Consider the following 23238-nt stretch of genomic DNA (forward strand, 5'->3'; position numbering starts at 1 on the left):
TTCCTAGGGCTGCTGTAACTAATTACCACAACTTGGGTGGCTTCAAACAACAGTAATGTATTGTCTCATAGTTCTGAAGGCCAGAAGCCAGAAATGAAGGTGTCAGCAAACTTGATTCCTTCTGGGGGCTTTGATGGAGAATCTACTCCATGCTTCTCCCCCAGTATCTGGTGGCTGCCAGCAGTCTTTGGCATTGTTTTGGCTTGTAGCTCATAACACTCATCTTGGCCTCCACCTTTCCATGCCTCCTCTTCATTCTGTTCCCTCTCTTCTTCTGTTTCACACAAGGACACTTGTTGTTGGATATAGGGGCAACCCTAATTCAGGATGATCTTATCTCCAGATCATTAATTTCATCTGGAAATAAGGTCACATTCGCAGGTTCTGGTTCCAGGTAGACATATATTTGGGGGGACCACTGTGTAACCCTCTATACCATCTTAGAGGCAAGAGGGTGAGGTAGGAATAGACAGATTTGTTTTTCAGGCTGTGTCCTTTCCCTTCTCCTCCTATTCTTTTCTTCCCCCATTCGCACCCTCCCACCCCAGCTGCTTTTTTCACCCCGAGAGCAGCCTTCTCTTTCCCTAGCTGAGAATTTTGCCTGTGGCAGGTCAGCCCTGGGGCATGCCCCCTTGTCTTCACCATCTGTCCTGGTGACTTGCGTGGCTCTCTGCCCACACCCTGCCTGTTGCACATTTGGACCTGGACTCTGATCTCCTGGACCGAGACCGGCTAAACCTGTTTTCTCCCAAGCTGAAGGATTCAGGGAACCTGCTTCTTCCCCTGGGGCCAGGGTTTGGCTTACTCCTCAGACAAGACCGACCGGGCTCTGAGCTGATGGTGACATAGAAGAGGGTATTTCTAGCCCAGATCTCTCAAACTCTGGGTCTGTTCATCCACCTCTTTTCTAATGAGGAAATATAACTGCATGTTTCCAATGGCACCTGGAACACAACTTTTCTAAAACTGAACCTGTCAACCATCCCTCTTCCCCTAACTTGCCTCCCCTCCCATACTGCCTGCTCACTGAATCACACCTCTTTCCACCCAGTTGTTACGTTTTTACTTCAAGTCTCCCCCAAGGCACCAGATCCTGTATCTCTCACACCTCTAAGTTCCTCTCAAACCAATCCATATCTCTCATACCCCATGACTTCTTACCCTAGTCAGCAGCCCTTTTCACCAACCTGTACTCTCCACCATCTCCAGTCCCAATCCACAGTCTTTGCTCTTGTTGTTGTTCAGTTACTGAGTCCTGTCTGACTCTTTGAGACCCCATGGACTGCAGCACGCCAGGCTTCCCTGTCCTCTACCATCCCTGGAGTTGCTCAAACTCATGTCCATTGAGTCGGTGATGCCATCCAATCTTCTCATCCTCTGTCGCCCTCTTCTTCTCCTGCCCTCAATCCTTCCCAGCATCAGAGTCTTTTCCAATCAGTAGGATCTTTGCATTAGGTGGCCAAAGATCTTTTTTGCTGTGGTCTGAGTCATGCCTACAAAGGTTTCCTGTTGTATCCTCAACACTTTCCATTGCCTTTTAGGATTCTACTTCCTGACCCCACAGCATATGCTGTTGCTATCTCCCATTCAAATCCACAGCACTCTAGGGCTCCATAGGTTAAAAAAAACAAAAACACCTCACAAAACAAAAACACACTCAAATAATTTAGGGTACCCTTCTAAAGGCTCATTCCTATCCCCCTTGTGATTTCCAGTCCCTTTTCCAGGACCTGGAGACAATGTTGAATCTAGAGAAGGAACCTCTTCGTGGAGGCCACCAAATGGCTGAGCTTGCTCTCCTTTGAGAGCATGAGAGCGAGAGCACCATAGACTCCTAAAATACACACTTTCAAAAGTCAAGACTTTCTGAGATTGGCCCTGGGTAGACCCAGTGGCCGCAACTGGGACCCTTTTGTCCCTGGTCTCCTCCTGATGTGGACAACTGGCCAGAGTGCCCTGACTAGGTAAGGAACAAGAGACTTTATTGACCTCTCTCCCCTTCCGTCTCTCTTTCCTCTCCTTAACCCTTCTTATCCTTCCCTGTTTTTCTAGTCCCCTGGTCCTGGATGCAGGAATCTGGTCGAAGGGCCCTCAGCCTGAGCTGAGGATTGGAGACTGATCACCTCCTCTTGGCAGAGAACTCGAATTCTGGTTCTGGTCTGGTCTGATTTCTGGTAGGGCCGAGTTCCAGTCCTCCCTTCTCTGGAAGCCCAGGGAAAAGTCCCATAACACCTGGGTATCTGTAGGTGGCAGGAGACGTCTGGAAGGCCACCCCTTTCACCACCCCTCTCCCACCTCCTCCCCCTTCTTCTTTCAACCTGGCTTCCTTTCCTCCCTTGAAATCTTTGATGTTAGTACTTGGATCTGAAGTTCTGTGTCTCTATAGGAGGTTTTCTGAGAGACTGTATTCTTGTATTTAAGGGTTTCCCTGGTGGCGCAGAGGTTAAAGCATCTGCCTGCAATGTGGGAGACCTGGGTTCAATCCCTGGATCAGGAAGCTCCCCTAAGGAAATGGCAACCCACTCCAGTATTCTTGCCTGGAGAATCCCATGGACAGAGTCGCTTGGTGGGCTACAGTCCATGGGTTGCAAAGAGTCGGACATGACTGAGCGACTTCACTTTCTTGTTTTTAGCCCGGAGGATCAATGGAAGAGAAAGGCGCCAGGACTGGAGAAGCTAGGAAACTCTGACTCTGGTTTTCTTTCCCTTAGGGGCTCAATTGCTTTGATTCTTGCTTTCTCTTGGAATAGTCATCTGCTGGTACAACCCGGGACCACCTTGGAATAGCTGAGACAGATTGGCATTTTTCCAATAGAATTTTGCTAAATAACAACGTAAGTTAATGAAAGAAAAGAAAGGAAAAAAAAAAGAGAGAGAAACAGATCAAAGAAAGCACAAAGGACAAGCTATGGTACTTTATCTAAAGCCTGTTATCTGGTTCCAGATTAATTACATTCTAGACCCCCAGGCTCCTTTCTTTTTTGGGCTCCTTTCTTGAGTTCAATATCACAAAGCTCCCAGACTCTGGACAGCCCTATCTTGTTTTTTTTTTTTTTTTTTCATATATAAAAACTCCATCCTGATGTTGAAGCAAAAACCAACACTCTGTCTTATCTATAGCTTCCTTGCAGCATCCACTTTTTCAGCTAAGCTGTGGGACTCTGGGGACTGACACAGAGAACATTCTGGGCCTTTTGGCAATCCCTTATCATGAGTCTTTAATCACAGCAGTCATGCCAGAAAATTTTACCCATGGAAAGGCTGGACTTTTCCTGGAGTTTCTGGCACAATCTGAGAGACCCCTCTATTTTAGTAATGAGGATGACTGGAATACAGAGAAAGCACCTAATAAGTATAAAGCTTAACACGTGCCCCAAACTTTGTATATTTCACTTTTTAGTACAACTGTTAGAATTAGGTGTCAGTAGCTAGTCATGATTTTTAGAGCTTGAGGATCAGAGGGGTCAAGCAACTTTTAAAGTCTAACAGCCAAGCTAGGAGTGAAGTTTGGGCTAGTTGGTGACAAGTTTGTGATCTGAACCATGCAGCCTGAGGAGGTAGAAGTGCCTTGAGTTCTTTGAAGCTACGGCTTTTTCACCCTTCTTTGTTTTTTTTTCTTCTATGTACAAACATTTGCTGAACTCCTTTATATGCATACTTCTTTGTTATTTGGAAGTATAAAAGTTTCATAGACAAAAGTCCCTGCATTCAACTCTGCACCTGGTTCTCTAACTATGTTAAGTCCATCATTCATGGGCACTTGTTCTTCCAGATACTGAGCACCTATTATGTAGAAGACACTGGCCCAAGAGCTAGAGATGCAAGAGGTTATACACACAGAATCTAGAGGAAGGAAAGAGCCTGGGTTCTGCCACCATCATTACTTCCAACTAATTCCATTCCCCCAAATTTCTGAGGCCTTTCATGGGGGAATGGGGTGGTTGGGGCTTCTGGATAAGGCTGTTCCTAAGGAGATTAGTATGGATGGAAGATGTTTTCTTGGCACTTTTTGCCCATTTATTGTGGTTAGTATCTGGTAAGGTGCACAAAGCTGGGAAAATGAGACAGGCAGGCAAGGAACTATCAGAAATAGAGAGATATTTTGAAGGGGAGAAACTGCTTACTTATTTAAAAATAATGGGAAAACCCTTTAATAGAGCTTGCGACCTATTGTTCCCTTGCAGTTTATGGTTTCCAGGTGGCCTTTCCACTTGGAGACAATCTTCCTGGTTTAGAGAATTCTAGGGCAAAGGAAAGGGCTGAATTATCCCAACACTGCTGCCAGTTTATAGTTTAACTCCAGCTAAATTATGCAGCCTATTTACGTGTCAGCTCAGAAATAGAGAGAGTGATGTCAGTGATGTCACAATATGTTTTCTGTGGAATCTCCAGTAAAGGGATTAGGATAAATAACAGCTATGCAGTGTGCATAACAGAACAGCTTTATTTTTTCTCTAGGTCAAAAGAGTTGACGTGAGATCACAATTTGACTCACAGCGTAAAACCTTTGGGAATCTGAAACTTGCTTGAGTTTAAAAAAAAAGCAGCAGACACCTGTTATTTGCATAGTGCTCTTTGCTGAATGGTTTACGAAGCATTTTAAGATATAATCACAACTGTTCCTTACCCCACCTGTGAGGTGCAATTAGTGTGTGCCCACTTTATACTTGAAGAAACTTGAGTTACACAGTCAATCGAGGTAATTCAACCAAAGATGCTTTATATTTTTTTTTAATTAAAGTGCTTTATATTTTATTTCTTGCTTTCCATTAGCTAGCCAGAGAACTATTTTCACCTCAATTTGTGATAATGACAATCACAAATGCCATCACCAAACAAAGCAGAACACAGCCTTCTTTTCTGGGGACACTTCTCATCCACAGACGCCAAACCCAGAGTCAACACAAGGCTGTAAAGCCACCAGAAACTCCAAACAACCCACAACAGTTAGGGATCCTCTTCATGTTTATTACCCAACAATATCTGGGAGTAGTTCGGAATGGATTGGCTTCCCTAAAGAAAGCTGTTTGTGTTCATTTAGGGGACAACCAGCTCAGATTCAACTCAATTTGGCTCTTTGTTTCTGTGAGGGTCTGAAGGCTGAGAAAACAGGGGTTGTCTAGAGAATTTGCCTGGGAAAATAATAACTTTAAAAGCATTAGGCACATAACCAGTTAACAGTCCATCAACAGCAAGCTGACTGGCACCATCTCTTCCTTTGAGGAGTTGTGGTGACAATCAACTGTGGGCCCCGTTCCCCTAACGGCAAAGGAAGCCCCCCTCCTCTAATGGTCTCTTCTCCCAGCCGGGCTGCACTGCATATAAGGCCTGTCTAGAGGCAAGGCCTCCAGGTGTGGGGAAGTGGGTTCTGTTCATCCTGGTTTTGGGGTGAACGCGGATTGACACGCCAGTGCAGTTAGGGTGCAGTTGGAAGGGGGTCAGTTTTCCTAGTTCCGCCATCCTCTAGGTCTCTGCCCTGAGAAGCTGCAAGCACTTGGCATCCCCTTGGCTCCAGGGCCTTCCGGCTCCAGGCCGGTTGCCTTAACCTCCCCAGAAGGAAGGAGCCCTGCTGCGAGCACTTATTTGCATCCAAGTGTTTGCATCCAGACTGGTGCTCACGTGCTGGAGGTCACACTACCTGGAGGTCTCCAGGGACAGAGGCGGGGAGAGGAAGCCCAGTCTCGGGGTGGGCAGGTGCCGGGGTACGCTGGCTGGGGCGGCAGGCCTCGGCCTGGGCCAGGACCCCTGCCCTAGGACCCTCCACTTCCAGCAAGGTCCCCCCAAGCCGCAACCCGCCCCCCAATTCCCTGCTGGTCCCAAGCGCTCCGGCCTCCCCTGGCAGGGCAACTCGGCCCTCCCTAGCCCTGCGCTGGGGGCGGGCACCTGCCCCCACCCCTGGGCGTCCCCTCCCCTTCACTTCCCCCTCCCCTTGTTCCCTCCCTTCCCTCCCCCCCGCGGCGAGGAGTCGGCGGCGGCCGAGGCTGAGGCGGCGGCGGCGGCGGCGGCAGCGGCGGGCGGGGCTCGGCTCGGGCTCCGCGGGCGGGCGGGCGGACATGGCGGCCAACATGTACCGGGTCGGAGGTAGGAAGGCTCGGCCCGACCCGGCCCGTCTGGGAGCGGGCCCCGGGAGTGGGGGGGGTCGGGGCGAGTTCACCCTAACGGCTGGCAGCCACGGGCGCCCGGGCTGAGGGCGCAGGCGGCTGGGGGCCTGCGGTGGGGGCCGGGGCTGCCCACCCCCCGCCCCTCCCCCCTCCCCCATCGTGGCCCGCGAAGGGACCGGGGCCCATCCACACCCCCCGCGCCCCGCCCAAGGTGTAAGGGCCAAGCCTGTACTTGAGGGTATGAATTATCACGCACCCCCACCCCCCACCCATGAAACCCACATGGGGGTGGGGGCCGTCAAGCCCCTTAAGAGGGTGGTTTATCCTCGCGTGGCATCTAGGCATTGGGGGTGTGGAGAGGGTAGAGGGACATTCGCCCCCCTCCTCTACGCCTCCCCTTCCTTGGGGGTGTGGGTGGGGGCGATGGGGGCCCAGCCAGGGCACAGCTGGATAGGCCTGTTTGCGGGGACAGGGCCCTACACCTCTCCGTCGTCACGCTCCCTTCGGTTTCTTGTCCGGTTCCTCCCCGCCCCCCTCCCCTCTCCCCCAATAATGGGGCTTAGAGGGGCCAAGGCACCGCAGCCTGGTCTGGGGAGTTGAGCTCTGCCTGGACGTTCGCTCTACTGTCTGCCTCCTTCCCAGTCTTCTGCAGAAGAGAGAAATAAGGTCAAACAAACTTTCTCCCTACTCACGACGCCCTCCTGGCTCTTTCCTGGTGAAATAATAATTCAGATAAGTGGCGTGTTTGTGTGTGAGACATGCTCTTCTGCTCATTAGCCGAGCTTCTTGATGGATGGTGGTGGGAATGGCCTGGCTAAATGAGGCCACTTTGTAGAAGGGAGAAGGGAAAGAGCCACTAAGAGACAATACAGCCCAGCCTCTCAAATAAACACACAGTGGGGAGTTTCCAGTGAACCTATTAGATGACAGGAAAAACCACATTTGAAAATTTTTATCCTTTTTGTTGACAGGCTGCAGCAATTTCATTATAACAAGACCCTAAAGGAGTCTAGATTAAATTTGGTAAATGAGATATTAAAAAAAACCGGTATCACCTCCAAAGAGCTCTGCCTCTCAAAAAGTGACCTGTCTCCGTTCTCCCCGCCCCCATCCTCTTAGATGGAGCTGTGAAAAAGTTGGTCGTGTGCTTCTTTTCTGCTCACCTGATTTTTTTTTTTTTAAGTTGGTGATTGAAATGTACTTTGGGCTGTTAAGCCTTTCAAGATGCTCTGAATTTGTCTTAGGTCAATAGTTTTATGTGAGAAGCATACTCCAGGGCAAGTGGATTGGAGTGAAAAGATGTGGAAGCAGTTACAGTATGAAAGACACATGTTTAGTCAGCCCTGACTAAATGATAAGAGGTGTCATTTTGTTTATTATTAAAAATTTGACACATGTGGGACAAGAGTCTCCACATTCAAGGAGAACTTGAATAAAACATTAATGAAAGTGAAAATGCCAGGAAAATAAGGATCTGTGAATGGTAGGCACATGAGGGAATATATTAAGTTTGCATTACTAAGTTTGCTTTTACCAGGGAATGAATTATGGGCGTGCTTCATTTTGAATGTGAATTACCTAATACAAAAAGTCACAGATTGGCACATGTGAACTTTCTGTTGAAAAAATTAAGCTCTGTACTTCCTTTACTTACAGATTATGTGTACTTTGAGAATTCCTCAAGCAATCCGTACCTCATCAGAAGAATAGAAGAACTCAACAAGGTATACACTGGGTGTTCTTGATTTTAATATTAAATACTTGATTCCCACTGAAGGATAAGTGGGTAAAGGGCATAAGAGGTGATTTTACTTGCAGTTCCAGACTCTTTTAAAGTATGGATTTCAGATTAGAGAATTATGCAGGATTCTGAGTATTTTGCTTTTTATAATTACCTCTGATATTAAATATTGATATTGAATATATAACATCTGCAGATTTCTTTAAATTGCTTGGAGTTTCTCCGAGCAGGCCACTCCAGTAACTCAGTCTCTTTTTATATTTGAAGTCATAATTTGTGTTTCTCCCTTTTTAGTGAATTAATTTTTTCCTCTTTCAGCTTGAGAAGGAAGAAGTTAGGAAATACAATATTTAAGGGAATTTGTAAAATTCTAGACTAGGCTAACTAATAAGAATACAGTATTGGTATAATTATAAAGTGGCTTTTTTGGTACTGTAGGCCAGAATAAATAAAACTTACCCATTGTTTTGTCCATGATCGAGGGTGTCCAGGACAGCAGCAGCATTAATGACTGTTGGCAATAGTTCAGCTTTTACATCGGAGGCACTTGAATAGTAATAAGCGACCTGACCATAAATTTCTGATGATTTTGAGAGTTACCTGTGTAGCTGGTGAGGATTCTTGCGATCAAAATGTTTGGGGGCTGTCTAGCTTATACTTTTCTCCCAAAATACCATCTGGAGACTGGTCCAGTTCTGAGTCCCTGGAAGCCCAGTCTGACCAAGGGCATGCTTGACTTAGGAGCTTGGACATCCTGGTTTACTTTTGGGGATACCCTGGCGATGTTGCATTGGTAGAATTTGAGACCACCAACCACCAAATGAAGCAAATGGCTTCAGGGTTAGGTCAGTCTGTGGGTGGAAACTGTTGAGATGTCTTCCCGAAGTGTTTCTCTTTTATGTTATTGATGTAAGGTATAAGAATTCAGGCAATTCCAGGAAATTCCTTTGTATTCCAGTGGTTCGGGCTCAGCGCTTTCACTGCCACAGCCCAAGTTCCATCCCTGGTCTGGGAGGAAAGATCCTGTAAGCCACACAGTGCCGCTAAAAATTAAAAAAAAAAAATTTTTTTTAATAAAAGGCTTAATAAAGAATTTAGGCAATTCCACCCTGTTTACAGTATCAGTTTATTTAGAAAGTAAAGAAAAATATTGGCCTGTGAGATTGGTATTCTCTGGCTCCTGCCTGCTTTGTTCATTTGGCTCTAAGTGGAGTAAACTCTTTCTTGGCTGATACTGTTTTTTTATGGCCATGCTGTGTGCGTGTTGTGGGATCTTAGTACCTGACCAGGGATTGAATCCAAGGCCATGGCAGTGAAAAGAGTCCTAACCACTGGGCCATCTCGGCTCTTTCTCATAGGCACTCACCTTAGTACTGTCTCGTTTCCAGTTCCCTGTGCCTTGCTTTTTCCTCCATATCATTTATCACTGTCAAATATACTTTATGTGTTTATAGACATGCCTCAGAGATATTGTGGGTTCAGTTCAGACCACTGCAGTAAGGCAGATATTGCAGTAAAGCAAGTCACGTGAATTTTTTAGTTTCCCAGTACATAAAAAAGTTAGGTTTACACCATACTGTAGTCTATTATGTGTATAAAATGATCTGCATGCAGGGATTTCCCTGGTGGTCCAGTGGCTGACTTTGAGGTCCCCAGTATAGGGGGCCCAGGTTTGATCCCTGGTCTAGGGATGATCCCACATGCCACAACTAAGAGTTCTCATGCTACAGCTAAAGGTCGCCACGTGCAGCAACCGAGACCCAGTGCAGCCAAAAAAAAAAAAGATGTGCATGCCTCATTGAGAAATACTTTACTGCTAAAAGAAATGCTAGCTGTAATCTGAGTCTTTTTTTTTTTTTTTAGTCTTTAGTGACTCATAACATATATTAAAAGGTCACCATTACAAATGGGTCATAATAATAAAAAAGTTTGAAATGTTGCAAGATTTACCAAAATGTGACAGACACTAAATGAACAAATGCTGTTGGAAAAATGGCACTGATAGACTTGCTTGACCCATCAGTTTGTAAAGAAACACAGTATCTGTGAAGTTGAGTGAGCCCAAGTGCAGTAAAATGAGGTGTCCCTGTATTTTCATTGCCTGATTTTGCAAACTAGAATGAAAGCCTTAGGTGTGTAGTGATCTTTTCTATTCACTAATGAATTCTAAGTGCTTTAGAATACTGGCTGGCACATAGTTAAGGCATTCAGTAAATATTTCTTGAATTAGTGAATTTCTCAGATGTCTGATGTTAATACTTGTACATGGCTTTACTGGTTACAAGTACTTTGGTTCATTCATTTTACAAATATTTCTAAGAGCCTGCTACCTGCCAGGTACTTTTAGACACCCACTTTTAGGAACTGAAGAATGAACGAGATAGGTCTAGTAGTGAAGATGGACATCAGCCAAATAATTCCACAAGCAGAAGGAAAATTGCATCTGTGCTAAATTTACAAACATCAGAGCATGGTGCTCTGGAAGCGTATAATCTAGGGATTCAAGTTTGTCACCTTTTGAGCCTCACAGTACCTTAAACTTTTAAAGCAGATGCATCATGGATTGTTGGGAAGCACCCTGTGGTTAAGTAACTTAAATGTTTGGGTTACACATTTAGCTAGAACCTGGATTATTTCAGACTCCATCATTATATTACTGTTTACTTTGACAGTCCCTCCCCTCCTCCACATCCTCACCTTCTCCCTCTCCCTCTGCTTTCACAGGAGTCATTAATATACTAACAGTCCTTAGGGGACTAGGGGTCACCGAATTGTGAAAGATGAGATTCTCTATAATTTCAGAGAATGGCAATTTGAGTGGATGGAGTATTGATTAAAAGGAACTGTGATTGACTAATTATTAGATATTTACATAGGATCTTTATTTCTGAAGGGGTGTGAAAGAGAGATTTCATTTTAAGTAATTCATTAAATATTTCTTGAGTTTTTATTATATAGCAGGTACCATGCTAGGCTTAGAGATACTACAGCGACCAATATGGACATAGTCTTTGCTATGGACATAGTCTTTGGTATACATAGTGTGTAGGCCCACACAGGTCTACATTCTCTTGAGGGAGACACAGAAGATGAATGAACAGGTATAAAGAAAATTATTATAAATGGTGTTAATTTCTACAAAGGAAATAAGCAAGAGTCTTGACAGAATAACAGATTGCTTCCTTGGAATAGGGATTGGACTTTAAGGACATTGAAATTGAAGCTTAAAGGATAAGAAGGAGGTAGTCTTGGGATCGGGGCCATAAGAGTTCCAGAAATGAGGAACAAGAGGTCAGGTTGGCCAAGTGGGGAAATTTAACATGATTGGAAAAATCCAAATAATGAATTTAAGAATGCTTGATACATTCTTATTGATAAGCTAAGAGAAAGAACATTAACCTATTTTATTAACTTTCTTCTAATTAGGTAGAATGTGTTTTAGGATTCTCTGGTGGTCCAGTGGTTAAAACTTAGTGCTTTCCCTGCTGGGCCCCAGGTTCAGTCCCTGCTCCGGGAACTTAAGATCCTGCAAGCTGTACAGCATGACCAAAGGAAAAAAAAGAAAAAGAAATATAATTTTTTTTTTAACAAAATTCTTAGGATAAGGGTTTGTCACTATTTTTATACAAAATTCACTTTTATAGGTTGAAAGTTCCTTTTTTAAAAAATCTTATTTGAAATGTTATTTGTCAGTTAAAAAGCAGAACTAAGTATTTTCTCTTTTTGAATTAAAGAATAGATTTTGGTCTCAGTTGTTCCCCCCCCACCAGAACTTGCAGTTGCAAAACTAAATAATGGGTTGATGAAAACAGTTCAACATTGTTATCTTATATTCCCTCGTTTCCTCTTCTCTAAGTTGTACTCAGACTGGTGATGATCTTTTGGAGGAAGACTATAAAGTTAAAATAGAAAACAGCTTTTGGGAAAATTTTATTTAGTCACTCTAGTTTGGGTGTTGCTCTTCTAAAGATTCAGTCTGCACACGTGTTGAAAGAAAGCTTTGTGCCTGTAATAATGAGGGTTCAGTCTCAGGAAGTTTTGGAAATTATGCTTGTGGGTGAATTTGATGTTATTTGCTATGGATATATTTTTTGGGTGTATTATGTATAATTTGTGTGTATCTTGATATTTTGTTAGCCATCCAGCTTGCCCTGAGATTTATTTTAATGTTTAGGGTCTTTTTTATTTTTGGTGGGGAGAAGGGAGCCACTAACTTCTTTGAGCATCTAATCTTGTCCCCCATCCCAGTCTATATTTGCACATATAAGATTTTACAGATAATTTCAGGAGATCCCCTCAAAGCCCTTTTGATGGAACCCAAATTAAGGCCCCTTCTGACGTTTAGGATTTGTTGGGAATAAGGAGAGAAATTGGGAAAAGAAAGTTCCTTTCCATTTGTTCTAGTTGAAGCAGACTGTGGACTTTCCATGTTGGAAAGTGTTTGGTTATTTTGTTTTTTAAGAATGTACTTTCTTAAGTTGAGGATGGAAATGGACATGAGTATGAGGTGGACTCAAAGCCCCTTATTGCTGGAGGATGTTTTTCTAACCATGTTTGACAGAATAGAGATTTAAGAGGCTGCAACCTAAGTGGAGAAAAGAACATAGTACATTGCTGTTCATTGTATGTTTTTTATACCTGTCTCCACTTTTCCCACCTGGGGGTTTGTGCAGGTCTTTCTTTTTTCTTAGACTACTCTGTCCTCCAGGCTCCACCTATTGGACTTTCCTTCTTTTCAAGCCAACTAAGGACCCTGTACCCCTTTCCTCCTCCTTGAAACTTTTTCTGCTTTTTCCCTAGGAAAAAACTTTTTCTTCTTTTTCCTTACTTCCTGCCTCCAGGAATAAGAAATGGAGTCTGGAGGGGAAAAGAAAGGAGTAAAGGAAAATACTGTTGGTAATTTGTCAGGAATGTTCTACTTTTATACTTAAGTTATGGGGAACCGGTGAAGGTTTCTGGGCTAGGGACATGATGCCCGCTGGGCTCTGGAAGGTTGGAGAGGAGGTGACATGTGAACAGGCATCTCTGCTGGAGTCGAGGCTCAATGAGGGTGGGCACTATGCAGAGGGTGGGTGTCCCCAGTGCTTAGCACATGCTGAGTGAGGCACAAGAAGAGGGCAAAAGAGCTTTGGTGACTGTGTATACACACAGCTTTTAGCATTGGTCTTCAGAGCTGTGCTTCTTAAATTATTTGTGGTGGAGGAGTTTTAAAAATCTTCAATATCTTAGGCTGCTTTGGTAAAATTTAAACGAGAGTAGAAAAATGAAATTTAAAGTAGGCTTATAAAAATGCAGGCCCCATTTTTTGTTATTAGATTCAAGAGATAGGAAATTAACTCTCAAATACTATAATACACTTAATTTCTGTTCTGATTTCTGTTACACAGTAACAGTTGTGTACTGGGCCTTAGACTGCACTTTCAGTAGTTCAACTTTAGAGGAATACTTGAAGGGGGTGTGTGTGTGTGTACACGCACACACACGTGCGTATAATAGAGAAGAGGAATACTGTAGCTGTAAACTGCCTAATAGCCAAGTGTGTACATGATTCAGGAGACAATATTTGTTTTGAACTATGCCTGTCTACCACAAGCAGGTTTAAATAAGAATTTAATTGGCTTTATAGAGTATCCTTGTTGAAGGAACTCATCAGTGAGGCAGAAAAAACATGTATATCTTAAAACTCTTGCTTTAGGTTTTTAATATGCTTTTGTCTCAAGAAGAGAAAAAATGATAAAGCATGGGTAATTGAAGTCATTGATAGATTTTATTTATATTGAAATATTGGCCTGTTTATTTGGCAGACTGTGGGATCATTGCTTCTGGAGGATGTATTTGATCACAATGTTGTGAGTTATAGAAGCACTTTGGTTAGGATTTAATATGATTTCAATTTTAAGGGGCAATATTTCTACAAGACTATTCTTCACTCTAGAATACTGATGCTGAACTTCATAAAATTGACACATTTACTGCAGCACATACATATTCTTATTTCTTTGTGTCTGAGTATATCAGTAAGCCCAGAGAAATTCTGAAAATTTGTTCTCAAATTTGTTTGAAATTGGAAGTCACAAGAGCATTTTATTGTAATCTGTGTGTTTTTACAGTGAACTTTGTAGTGAATGATTGACCTTGAAAGCTCTCAGAATTCATAAAGAATACGAGGGTAGGAGCCTGGGCCCCAGCTGCAGTAAATTACAGCCTAACTGAATATTGATTGCATTCTAGACTGTAGTCAAAAAGAAATAAGCGCTTCAGTGTTCATAACTCAAGGCTTTTAATACTTTCATATGTGAAGGTAGACCAAGTTCTACTAAGAATATTGAGCATTATGGATTCATAGATTCCCTTGAGCTGAGAATGCTTTCCCAAGCTCTCTGGTCCACCTCATCTGTTGACCTGCTCTGTACCTGCAGAGTATCACCATCCTTCGAACGTGGGGGTGTTTAGGAGGAGGGGCTGGGTGACTTTGCATTTAGTCTGTGCCTCGGGGAGAGGGTTTGGAGGACTTATATTTAAATGTTTTAAGTTACATAGTGGCTTTTTAAATTTGGGGGATTAGTTTCTTAAGGCTAATCAGAGTTAACTATGTCTGGCTTTAGTCATTAAAGCTGTCTGATCACTTTAGTTTAATTGATGCCAGTGAGTTATTTTATGTTTGACATTTCAGTTTCACTTGGAACTTTTACAAATGTTGCTGGTCCTTATTTGAATTTTTTAGCTCTCTATCCTGCAGCTGTGGTTGGCATAGTAAGTGAGAGTGATCTTATAATTGTGCTGTGTCTAGTTTTGTTTTATAAACTACTTGAGTCTAATATTCAGTCCAGATGACTTTTATTTTTCTTATTTCTTAGACTGCAACTGGCAACGTGGAAGCAAAAGTAGTGTGCTTTTATAGACGACGAGATATTTCCAACACGCTTATAATGCTTGCAGACAAGCATGCTAGTAAGTTAATTGCCTTTTTCTTGGAAAAAACTTAAAATGTGTGTTTTGAGTCTCTTTTTTTTTGTGATATTAGGAAAAATACTGTGTTACCTATAACTTTTTAGTTTCCCATTTGTTTTCCTCTTAGTTTAGATGGGAGTAGGTTTTTTGGGTGGCTCTTGGTTTTAGTATGTATATTTTTAGGATGCAACATATATTTATTAATTAGTCAAAAGGTTGAAATAGAAGTCTTTGTAAATAGGCTTTAGCAGACAATCAGGGCAGTGTTTTGTCATCTCCCGTTTTTCACGGTGGTTTGAAGTTTTGAATATGAGGAAATTAAAACTTCACTGGTATTTTGGAGGACTTTTTCCCCTCTTTGAAACAGCTGGGTTATATTTACAGTTTGTAAAATTCTGAGTTTTATTATATGTCTGTAGTAGTAGGTATGTGTGGGAAAAAAAGTTTGCTAAAGAAAGAAGTGCAAGGTGATAGATAATGGAAAATTCTTGAAGGTAGCAACTCTGAGTATTTCTTTGCAGTTTAATTGTCATTGTGTGCTCTTTCCTCCTGGTCAACAGCTTTGACACATCCTAGCACCCCACCCCCTTTTTTTTAAAGCAACAAAGGATCAATAAAAAAGTGATTTAAATTTTAAAAAAGAAGTAAAGTAGTTTAAGTACTTTGTCTTAAAAGCCATTTTCGTCCTACAAAACATGTAATGAGGTCAGGTATGTGCGTGTGTTAGTCGCTCAGTTGTGTCTGACTCTTTGCAACCTCATGGACTGTAGCCCACCAGGCTGCTTTGTCCATGGGATTCTCCAGGCAAGAATACTGGAGTGGGTTGCCATTCCCTTCTCTATATGTATGTGTATTTTTCAGTTTAATACTGTGATGTGTCAGACTCTGGTCTTGGGGATCCTCAAGCTTGTGAAGTGTTTTGGGAAAGGAGACTGTTGTGCAGACAGGTTGGTTCTCTGTCTGCCTGAGATTTCCCCACTGTGTTGCCAATTTAACCAAGCAGATTGGTTGTCTGTAAGTTAAATTCCTACTATATTTTCTGCTGTAGTTTTATGTATTTTTATTTTTATGTATTTTTTTTTTAGTTTTATATATTTTTTAAAAATTTCTTTCCATTTTTGTAGAGAAAGTGTTAATTATGATATGGGCTATTCTGTAGTATTTACAAATTATATATTGACAGATGCAGGGCAGTCATATTTGTTCCTCATGTATGAGATCAGAGTATTGCTTTTTAAAACGATATACTAATCAGTTATTTATCTGTAGCTGAAATCTAGAAATTCAACATGGCATTAAAGCATGCAAAACTATTTGGATTTTATTCACCATTTACAACATAATGTTAAGAAACATAAAATGTCTCACTGATGTACTTTTGGATTTAGTTTAGCTTCTAATGTAATTTGTCATTGCTAAGGTAGTGAGGTGTCAAGATTGTTAGGGAGTCTGCTAACTGCTTGTGGGGGGTCTCAGCATGGCTGCCTTTTGGAGCTGTCTATTTTAGGCTTGTAAATAGAAAATCAGGTTTTTCAGAAATGATTAGGCTCTTTATATTGGCTCATAGAAATGAAAACCTAAGAAAATTAAGAATCAAACTACATAGTGGTAGTCATGCAAATTAAAGCAAGACCTGGGTTTAGATTCTGGTTGGTTACTTGCTGCCTGCCTTGGCAAAAATTCTTAACTTCTCATTCATCTGCATTTTCCTTATTTGTAAAATGAGGTTGAAAAAAAATCACCTCATTTTGAGTTATATTTTTATCACAGTTAAGAAAAAATTAAAGGAGGGAGTTCCCCAGCAGTACAGTGGTTAGGACTCCACGCTTTCATTACTCATGGCCTAGTTTCGATCCCTGGTGGGGACTAAGATCCCACAGCCATATGGCATGGCCAAATATTAAAAAAAAAAAAAAATCTAAAATTGCATACTTGAAGGAAAAAAATTAAAGGCTAAGGGAAAAATTATGCCAGCAATGATGCGATGACTCAAGGAATGACTTATAATGGGTGCTTAATAAATGTCGGTTTTTCCCCCTTAGTGATTTGTAGATCATCTGTTTGGATGGATTACTTCTATCTACATTTACCTGTTTTCTTCCATTATTTATTGATTTTTATTCTCAAAGTTAACTGTATATCCATGTACAATAGAGATAGAGGTATCAACTTACTTTTGTTTCGATATTGACTAAACCTTCACACGAAGAGAATAAAAATTGCCTGAATAGTTCATGCTTAATAAAGAGGTTTTTAAGGAGGGATTAATGGAGAAAACGTCATATGAAAAAACAGAGACCTGGATGTGGGTGCCACTTAATTTTCCTAAATCTTAGTTTTTCCACTTCGTTGTGGACTTCTTTAAAACTTTTTATTGCAGAAAATTTCAAACATAAAAGTACAGGTATAATACACATGATGTTTTCCATTATTCTGCTTTAACAGTTATTAATACATGACCAATGAATTCATCTAGACCCTTACTTGTCCCATTAGTTTGAGGCTTATCAGAGAAATCTTACTTTTTTATCTGTATATATTTCAGAATATATTTCTAAAAGATACAGCCTCATCCAGACTTTCAGGAAATGCCAAGAATATACAAGGAGCTTCAGGATGCTCTTGACCCAGATCCAGCAATTAACATTTTATCATTCTTTATATATATATATATATATTTCCTGAACCATTTGAGAGTAAGCGGAGACTTTAGAGTGTTTTTCCTAAATGTACTAGAATTCTTTTACATAACCACAGTTTAGTGTAAAGGTCTCAGGAAACCTAGTATTTACAACAAAACTATTATCTCATTCACAGTCCTTATTCAGTTTTCATGTCTCAACAGTGTTATGAGTAGCTATGTATTTTTTCCTTAGTCTAGGATAAAATCCAGAGTCACACACTGTGTTTTATTGTTGTGTATCCTTGATAATGGAACCAGTTCCTCAGTCTCTGTGTTTTTTGACCTTAACATTTTTGAAGAAAGTAGGTCAGTTATTTTGTTGAATATGGTTCAGTTTGTGTAATGTGTCCTCATAATTAGATTCAGGTTATGTATTTTTTTTGTAGGGATGCTGTAGTGATGTGTCCTTGATCCATAATGGTGATATTAGGTTTGATTACTTGGTTAAGGTGGCATTCCTTTGTATCCAGTAAGTTATTTTGGGGGAGGTGCCTGGCAGCTGGGCTTCCCTGATACCTCAGTTGGTAAAGAATTCGCCTGCAATGCAGGAAACCCCAGTTTGATTCCTGGGTCAGGAAGATCCGCTGGAGAAGGGATAGGCTACCCACTCCAGTATTTTTGGGCTTCCCTTATGGCTCAGCTGGTAAAGAATCGGCCTGCAGTACCGGAGACCTGGGTTTGATCCCTGGGTTGGGAAGATCCTCTGGAGAAGGGAAAGGCTACCCACTCCAGTATTCTGGCCTGGAGAATTCCATGTACTATATAGTCCATGGGGTCACAGAGTCGGATGTGACTGAGCGACTTTCACTTCACTTCACTTCACCTGGCAACTACGTAAATATCTTGTTTTTGGTCCAACATCAGTGCATTTGTTTCAACATCCATTGATCATTTAGTATTCTGTAAACATTAGTATCCTCAAATACCTAGTTGGTTTTTTCTTTTACAGTATTTTTTCATTTTTATAATTTGTTTACATTGGGATCCAAATAAGGTGATTGGTTGGTAAGACTCTTAAGTTTTTTTTTCCTCATCCATTTTAATAATTGATAAATACTTCATACAGCATAAAATACAAGCTTTTAAATTGCACAATTTAGTGGTTTTCTCAACGCTTTATAGCCATCACCACTGCTAATTTCACATTATTTCCATCACCCCCAAAAAGAAGCCAGTTACTTCCGATTCTCCCTTCCTGTCAATCCCTGGCAACCTCTGATGTACTTTCTGTCTGTATAGAGTTGCCTTTTCTGGACATTTCTTATAAATGGAATCATATAGTTTGTGTTTTTTGTGTGTCTGGCTTTTTACTTAGCATAATGTTTTCAAGTTTCTTCCATTTTATAGTATGATTTACTTCATACCTGTTTATAGCTAAGTGATAGCATATTGGGTGGATGTACTACATTTTGTTTATCTATTCACCAGTTGATGGGCATTTGTATTGTTTCCTTTCTGGTAATTATGAATGATTCTGTTATGAACATTTCTGTACAAGTTTTTGTGGGGACATCCTTAAATCTTTTAATCTATAGATACATATTATTTCATATTCTATCTCAGTGTTTTGTTGAAGATACCAGGTGGTTCATCCTGTTGAGTTGTCTTTGCCTTGGAGTTTGTTGACTGCATCTCTGTTGTGGCCTTTACTTTGTTTCGCTGTACGTGGATAGTTAGATCCAGATTCTAGAGGGTCAAAAATCTAGGTGTTTTTTTTTTTCTTTGTGGAATGGCTGCTGCTGCTGCCAAGTCCCTTCAGTTGTGTCTGACTCACGACCCCAGAGACGGCAGCACAGCAGGCTCCCCCGTCCCTGGGATTCTCCAGGCAAGAACACTGGAGTGGGCTGCCATTTCCTTCTCCAATGCATGAAAGTGAAGTTGCTCAGTCGTGTCCGACTCCTAGCGACCCCATGGGGGTAGGGGTAAAAGATCACTTCATGGGGAGCATTGTGTACTTCTGTTATGAGGTCTATAATGCATTGTTGCCTGTCTCTTTTTAATAACATTTTACTTTGAAATAATCTTAAGATTTACAAAAAAATGTATTAAAAACATTATCAGGAATTCCATATGCCCTTCACTCAGATTCCCCAAATGTTAACAATTTTATTATATTTATTCCGTTATTCTGTCTTGTTTATTGTTTAGCCACTAAGTCATATCTCACTCTTTGCGACCCCATGGACTGTAGTCCACCAGGCTCCTCTGTCCATGGGATTTCCTAGGCAAGAATACTGGGGTGGGTTGCCATTTCTTTCTCTAGGGGATCTTCCTGACCCAAGGATTGAACCTGTGCCTCCTGCATTGGCAGGTGGACTCTTTACCACTGAGCCACCAGGGAAGACCATTAATTCTGTATACATATTAATATATTTGAATTGTCTGAAAATAAATTGATATATTTCCCCTAACCCCTAAAGTTAACTTCAGTGTGTATCTTCTAAGAATGAGAACATTCCCTTTCCTAACACCAGCATGATGATATATGAACTTACTCAGATTTTGTAAAATTTCCTACCAATGCCTTTTATAACAAAAAATAAAGAAATTTTAATTTTGTTTTTTTGTGGAGATATAAAAACTGTAGAAAATTCTGAAAGAGATGGGAATACCAGATCACCTGACCTGCCTCTTGAGAAACCTATAGGCAGGTCAGGAAGCAACAGTTAGAACTGGACATGGAGCAACAGACTGGTTCCAAATAGGAAAAGGAGTACATCAAGGCTGTACATTGTCACCCTGCTTATTTAACTTATATGCAGAGTACATCATGAGAAACGCTGGGCTGGAAGAAGCACTAGCTGGAATCAAGATTGCCAGGAGAAATATCAATAACCTCAGATATGCGGATGACACCACCCTTATGGCAGAAAGTGAAGAGGAACTCAAAAGCCTCTTGATGAAAGTGAAAGAGGAGAGTGAAAAATTTGGCTTAAAGCTCAACATTCAGAAAACGAAGATCATGGCATCTGGTCCCATCACTTCATGGGAAATAGATGGGGAAACAGTGGAAACAGTGTCAGACTTTATTTTTCTGGGCTCCAAAATCACTGCAGATGGTGATTGCAGCCATGAAATTAAAAGACGCTTACTCCTTGGAAGGAAAGTTATGACCAACCTAGATAGCAGATTAAAAAGCAAAGACATTACTTTGCCAACAAAGGTCCATCTAGTCAAGGCTATGGTTTTTCCAGTGGTCATGTATGGATGTGAGAGTGGGACTGTGAAGAAAGCTGAGCGCCGAAGAATTGATGCTTTTGAACTGTGGTGTTGGAGAAGACTCTTGAGAGTCCCTTGGACTGCAAGGAGATCCAACCAGTCCATTCTAAAGGAGATCAGTCCTGGGTGTTCCTTGGAAGGACTGATGCTAAAGCTGAAACTGTAATACTTTTGCCACCTCATGTGAAGAGTTGACTGATTTGAAAAGACCCTGATGCTGGGAGGGATTGGGGGCAGGAGGAGAAGGGGATGACAGAGGATGAGATGGCTGGATGGCATCACTGACTCGATGGACTTGAGTCTGAGTGAACTCCGGGAGTTGGTGATGGACAGGGAGGCCTGGCGTGCTGCGATTCATGGGGTCGCAAAGAGTCGGACACGACTGAGTGACTGAACTGAGCTGAACTGAAATCATTGACTGATTGATGATTACTTTAATTCATTTATTTGTCAAGGCTGTAAAAATTATGTGTTTGAAACTATCATTCCCTCATGTGTTGGGTGGAATATTTCTATAAAGAGAAATATTCCCTCTCTCAACTATCAGGTTGTTCTTCTGGTTTAGATCTTATAAGAAAGGTAGGTTAAATGCTTGATGAGGTTTTTGCCCTTTTTAGTTACCAGTTTTTCAAAAATAGTAGAGTGGTTTCTGGGCTTCCCTGGTAGCTCAGCTGGTAAAGAATCCACTTGCAGTGCAGGAGACCAGATTCGATTCCTGGGTTGGGAAGATCCCCTGGAGGAGGGCATGGCAGCCCATTCCAGTATTCATGCCTGGAGAATCCCTATGGACTGAGGGGCCTGGTGGTCTACAGTCCATGGGGTTGCAAAGAGTTGGACATGACTGAGCAACTAAACACACAGGACAAAGTGGTTTCTGGCATTCTCCAAAGATCACCAGTTTACTTTTTTAGTTTCATCATGAGTACGTTTGTCCATATTTGATATTTATTATTGATTATCTTCATTGACACTCAAGTTGTCTTATCTTTAGCTAGTGGGGCTTATTTCGGTTTGTCCTGGAGTCATTTTGATATGATCCCAGTGGTCTTTATTATCTTACTTTCTGATATCGTAAGATATTTCTGGCTCATCTTTTATGCTTCTTGCCCCGAAACTTTGTCTCCAGAGTCCTGATTGCTTTTCCTGGGAAATGGCCTTGGAGACCACAATCTGAGCATTAAGGATGGATCTTTGAGAGAGGGTGGTGCTGTTCCTAGGTTGTTGTGCATTTAACAGAATGTGCTATTTTGTGGTGTATTCTTCAGAATCAAAAGAAATCCTCCTTGAGTACTTGTTACTGATTCTTCTTTTCTAAGGTAATTTCACTGGAAGCTGGCATATGTACTTTTGAGTTTTAAAAGCAGCGGTTGTTCCCTTAATCGAGAAGAAATGGAATTTCTCATTAAATGAGTGATACCAGTTTGGTATGGATCTGGTTCTCAGGACTGGTGGATTCTTTGAAAATGAAGAATTTCATCCATACTCTTTCACTTATTTTAGATGTTTTTGACATATTATTATTATGTATTGTGTTTCTTAAAATGTAAAGCTTTAGAAAATTAAACTTTGTGTCACTTTCCTTTTTAACTTGACAGGCTAAAGGGTGGAGTGTCTTCTGTACTTGCAGCTCTCCTCCTTCCCTATAGTTTTCTTCCCAGCTTTTCAGTTGTGTCACTCACTCTGGGCTGAAGTTGGGACAGGGAAAAGTGGCTCAAATGAGGATACTTCTTTTGCTTTCTAGTGCTTGTTCTGTTTGCCACTACATTTCCACTCCAGCACCCACATGTGTGGAGCTTTGTGGAAGGAGAAAAGGAAGGAAGATGGGAAGATTTTATTCTTACTCAGATTTGTAAAACCACAATTAGCTGTTGGAGAGAATCCTGCCTACTTTAAGTCCTGTTCATAAAGTTTATCAGCTTACTGATGTTTCTGACACTTTTGTGTTATTGTAAGTAGAGTCAGAAAGCAGGGTTGACATTAATCTTAACATTTTAAATAATAAGACGCTATGGGATATGATTTTGTTAGGCAGTAAGGTTGTGATTTGTTGAAGGTGAAAGGTGAGGTGACTTCTATACCCAGTTCTAATCACCACCTAGTCTGAGTCATATGCTCTTACAAAATGTTTTGGTGTCAGAGGGCGTATTGGGAACTTTGTTTTTTAAGATTCATGAAGTATATGATTCAGAGTTATTTAAAAGATGTAGAATGTGTAATGTCTTACAGAATTTGGGGACTAAAATGGGATTTTATTAAAAAGTTGACACCTCTTTTTAAAAGATTTAGAGCCAGTAATCACAATTGATTGTTACATCATAGTACCAAAACTGGATGTTTTAAATACATGAGTTCTGTCCTTTCCAACTTTCTTTCCTGGCCTTGGCACACAGTTTGTGCATTCCGAGTGCTTAGTGTTAAGTTTTTTAACGTTGAAACCATGGTTTTGGTTATCTTTCCAGCGTTCATGGGTCTTGTTCATTATAGTTTCTCCAAAAGTGTTTGTAGCTTTGAATTTAACAGGGGAACAGATTTAAAGAACAGCC

The 23238-nt window shown here is 41.4% G+C and overlaps 1 protein-coding gene across 4 annotated transcripts in view; it reads left to right on the forward strand.

Moving 5' to 3' along the window:
* The window catches only part of MTA3 (metastasis associated 1 family member 3), a 195769-nt gene that overhangs the window by 43551 nt on the left and 128980 nt on the right, over positions 1-23238 (forward strand). For 2 of the 4 annotated variants that reach the window (XM_025260929.3, XM_025260928.3), the window contains exons 1-3: positions 5947-6081; positions 7758-7825; positions 14700-14793. In XM_025260929.3, coding sequence (XP_025116714.2) covers positions 6054-6081; positions 7758-7825; positions 14700-14793 — 190 coding nt within the window. In that variant the 5' untranslated portion in view covers positions 5947-6053. Of the gene's footprint in view, positions 1-5946; positions 6082-7757; positions 7826-14699; positions 14794-23238 lie in introns of those variants that run through there. The other 2 variants (XM_025260926.3, XM_025260927.3) reach the window with 1 other exon arrangement.

The sequence above is a fragment of the Bubalus bubalis genome, chromosome 12 (assembly GCF_019923935.1).
Source record: "Bubalus bubalis isolate 160015118507 breed Murrah chromosome 12, NDDB_SH_1, whole genome shotgun sequence".
Taxonomy (NCBI): Eukaryota; Metazoa; Chordata; class Mammalia; order Artiodactyla; family Bovidae; genus Bubalus; species Bubalus bubalis.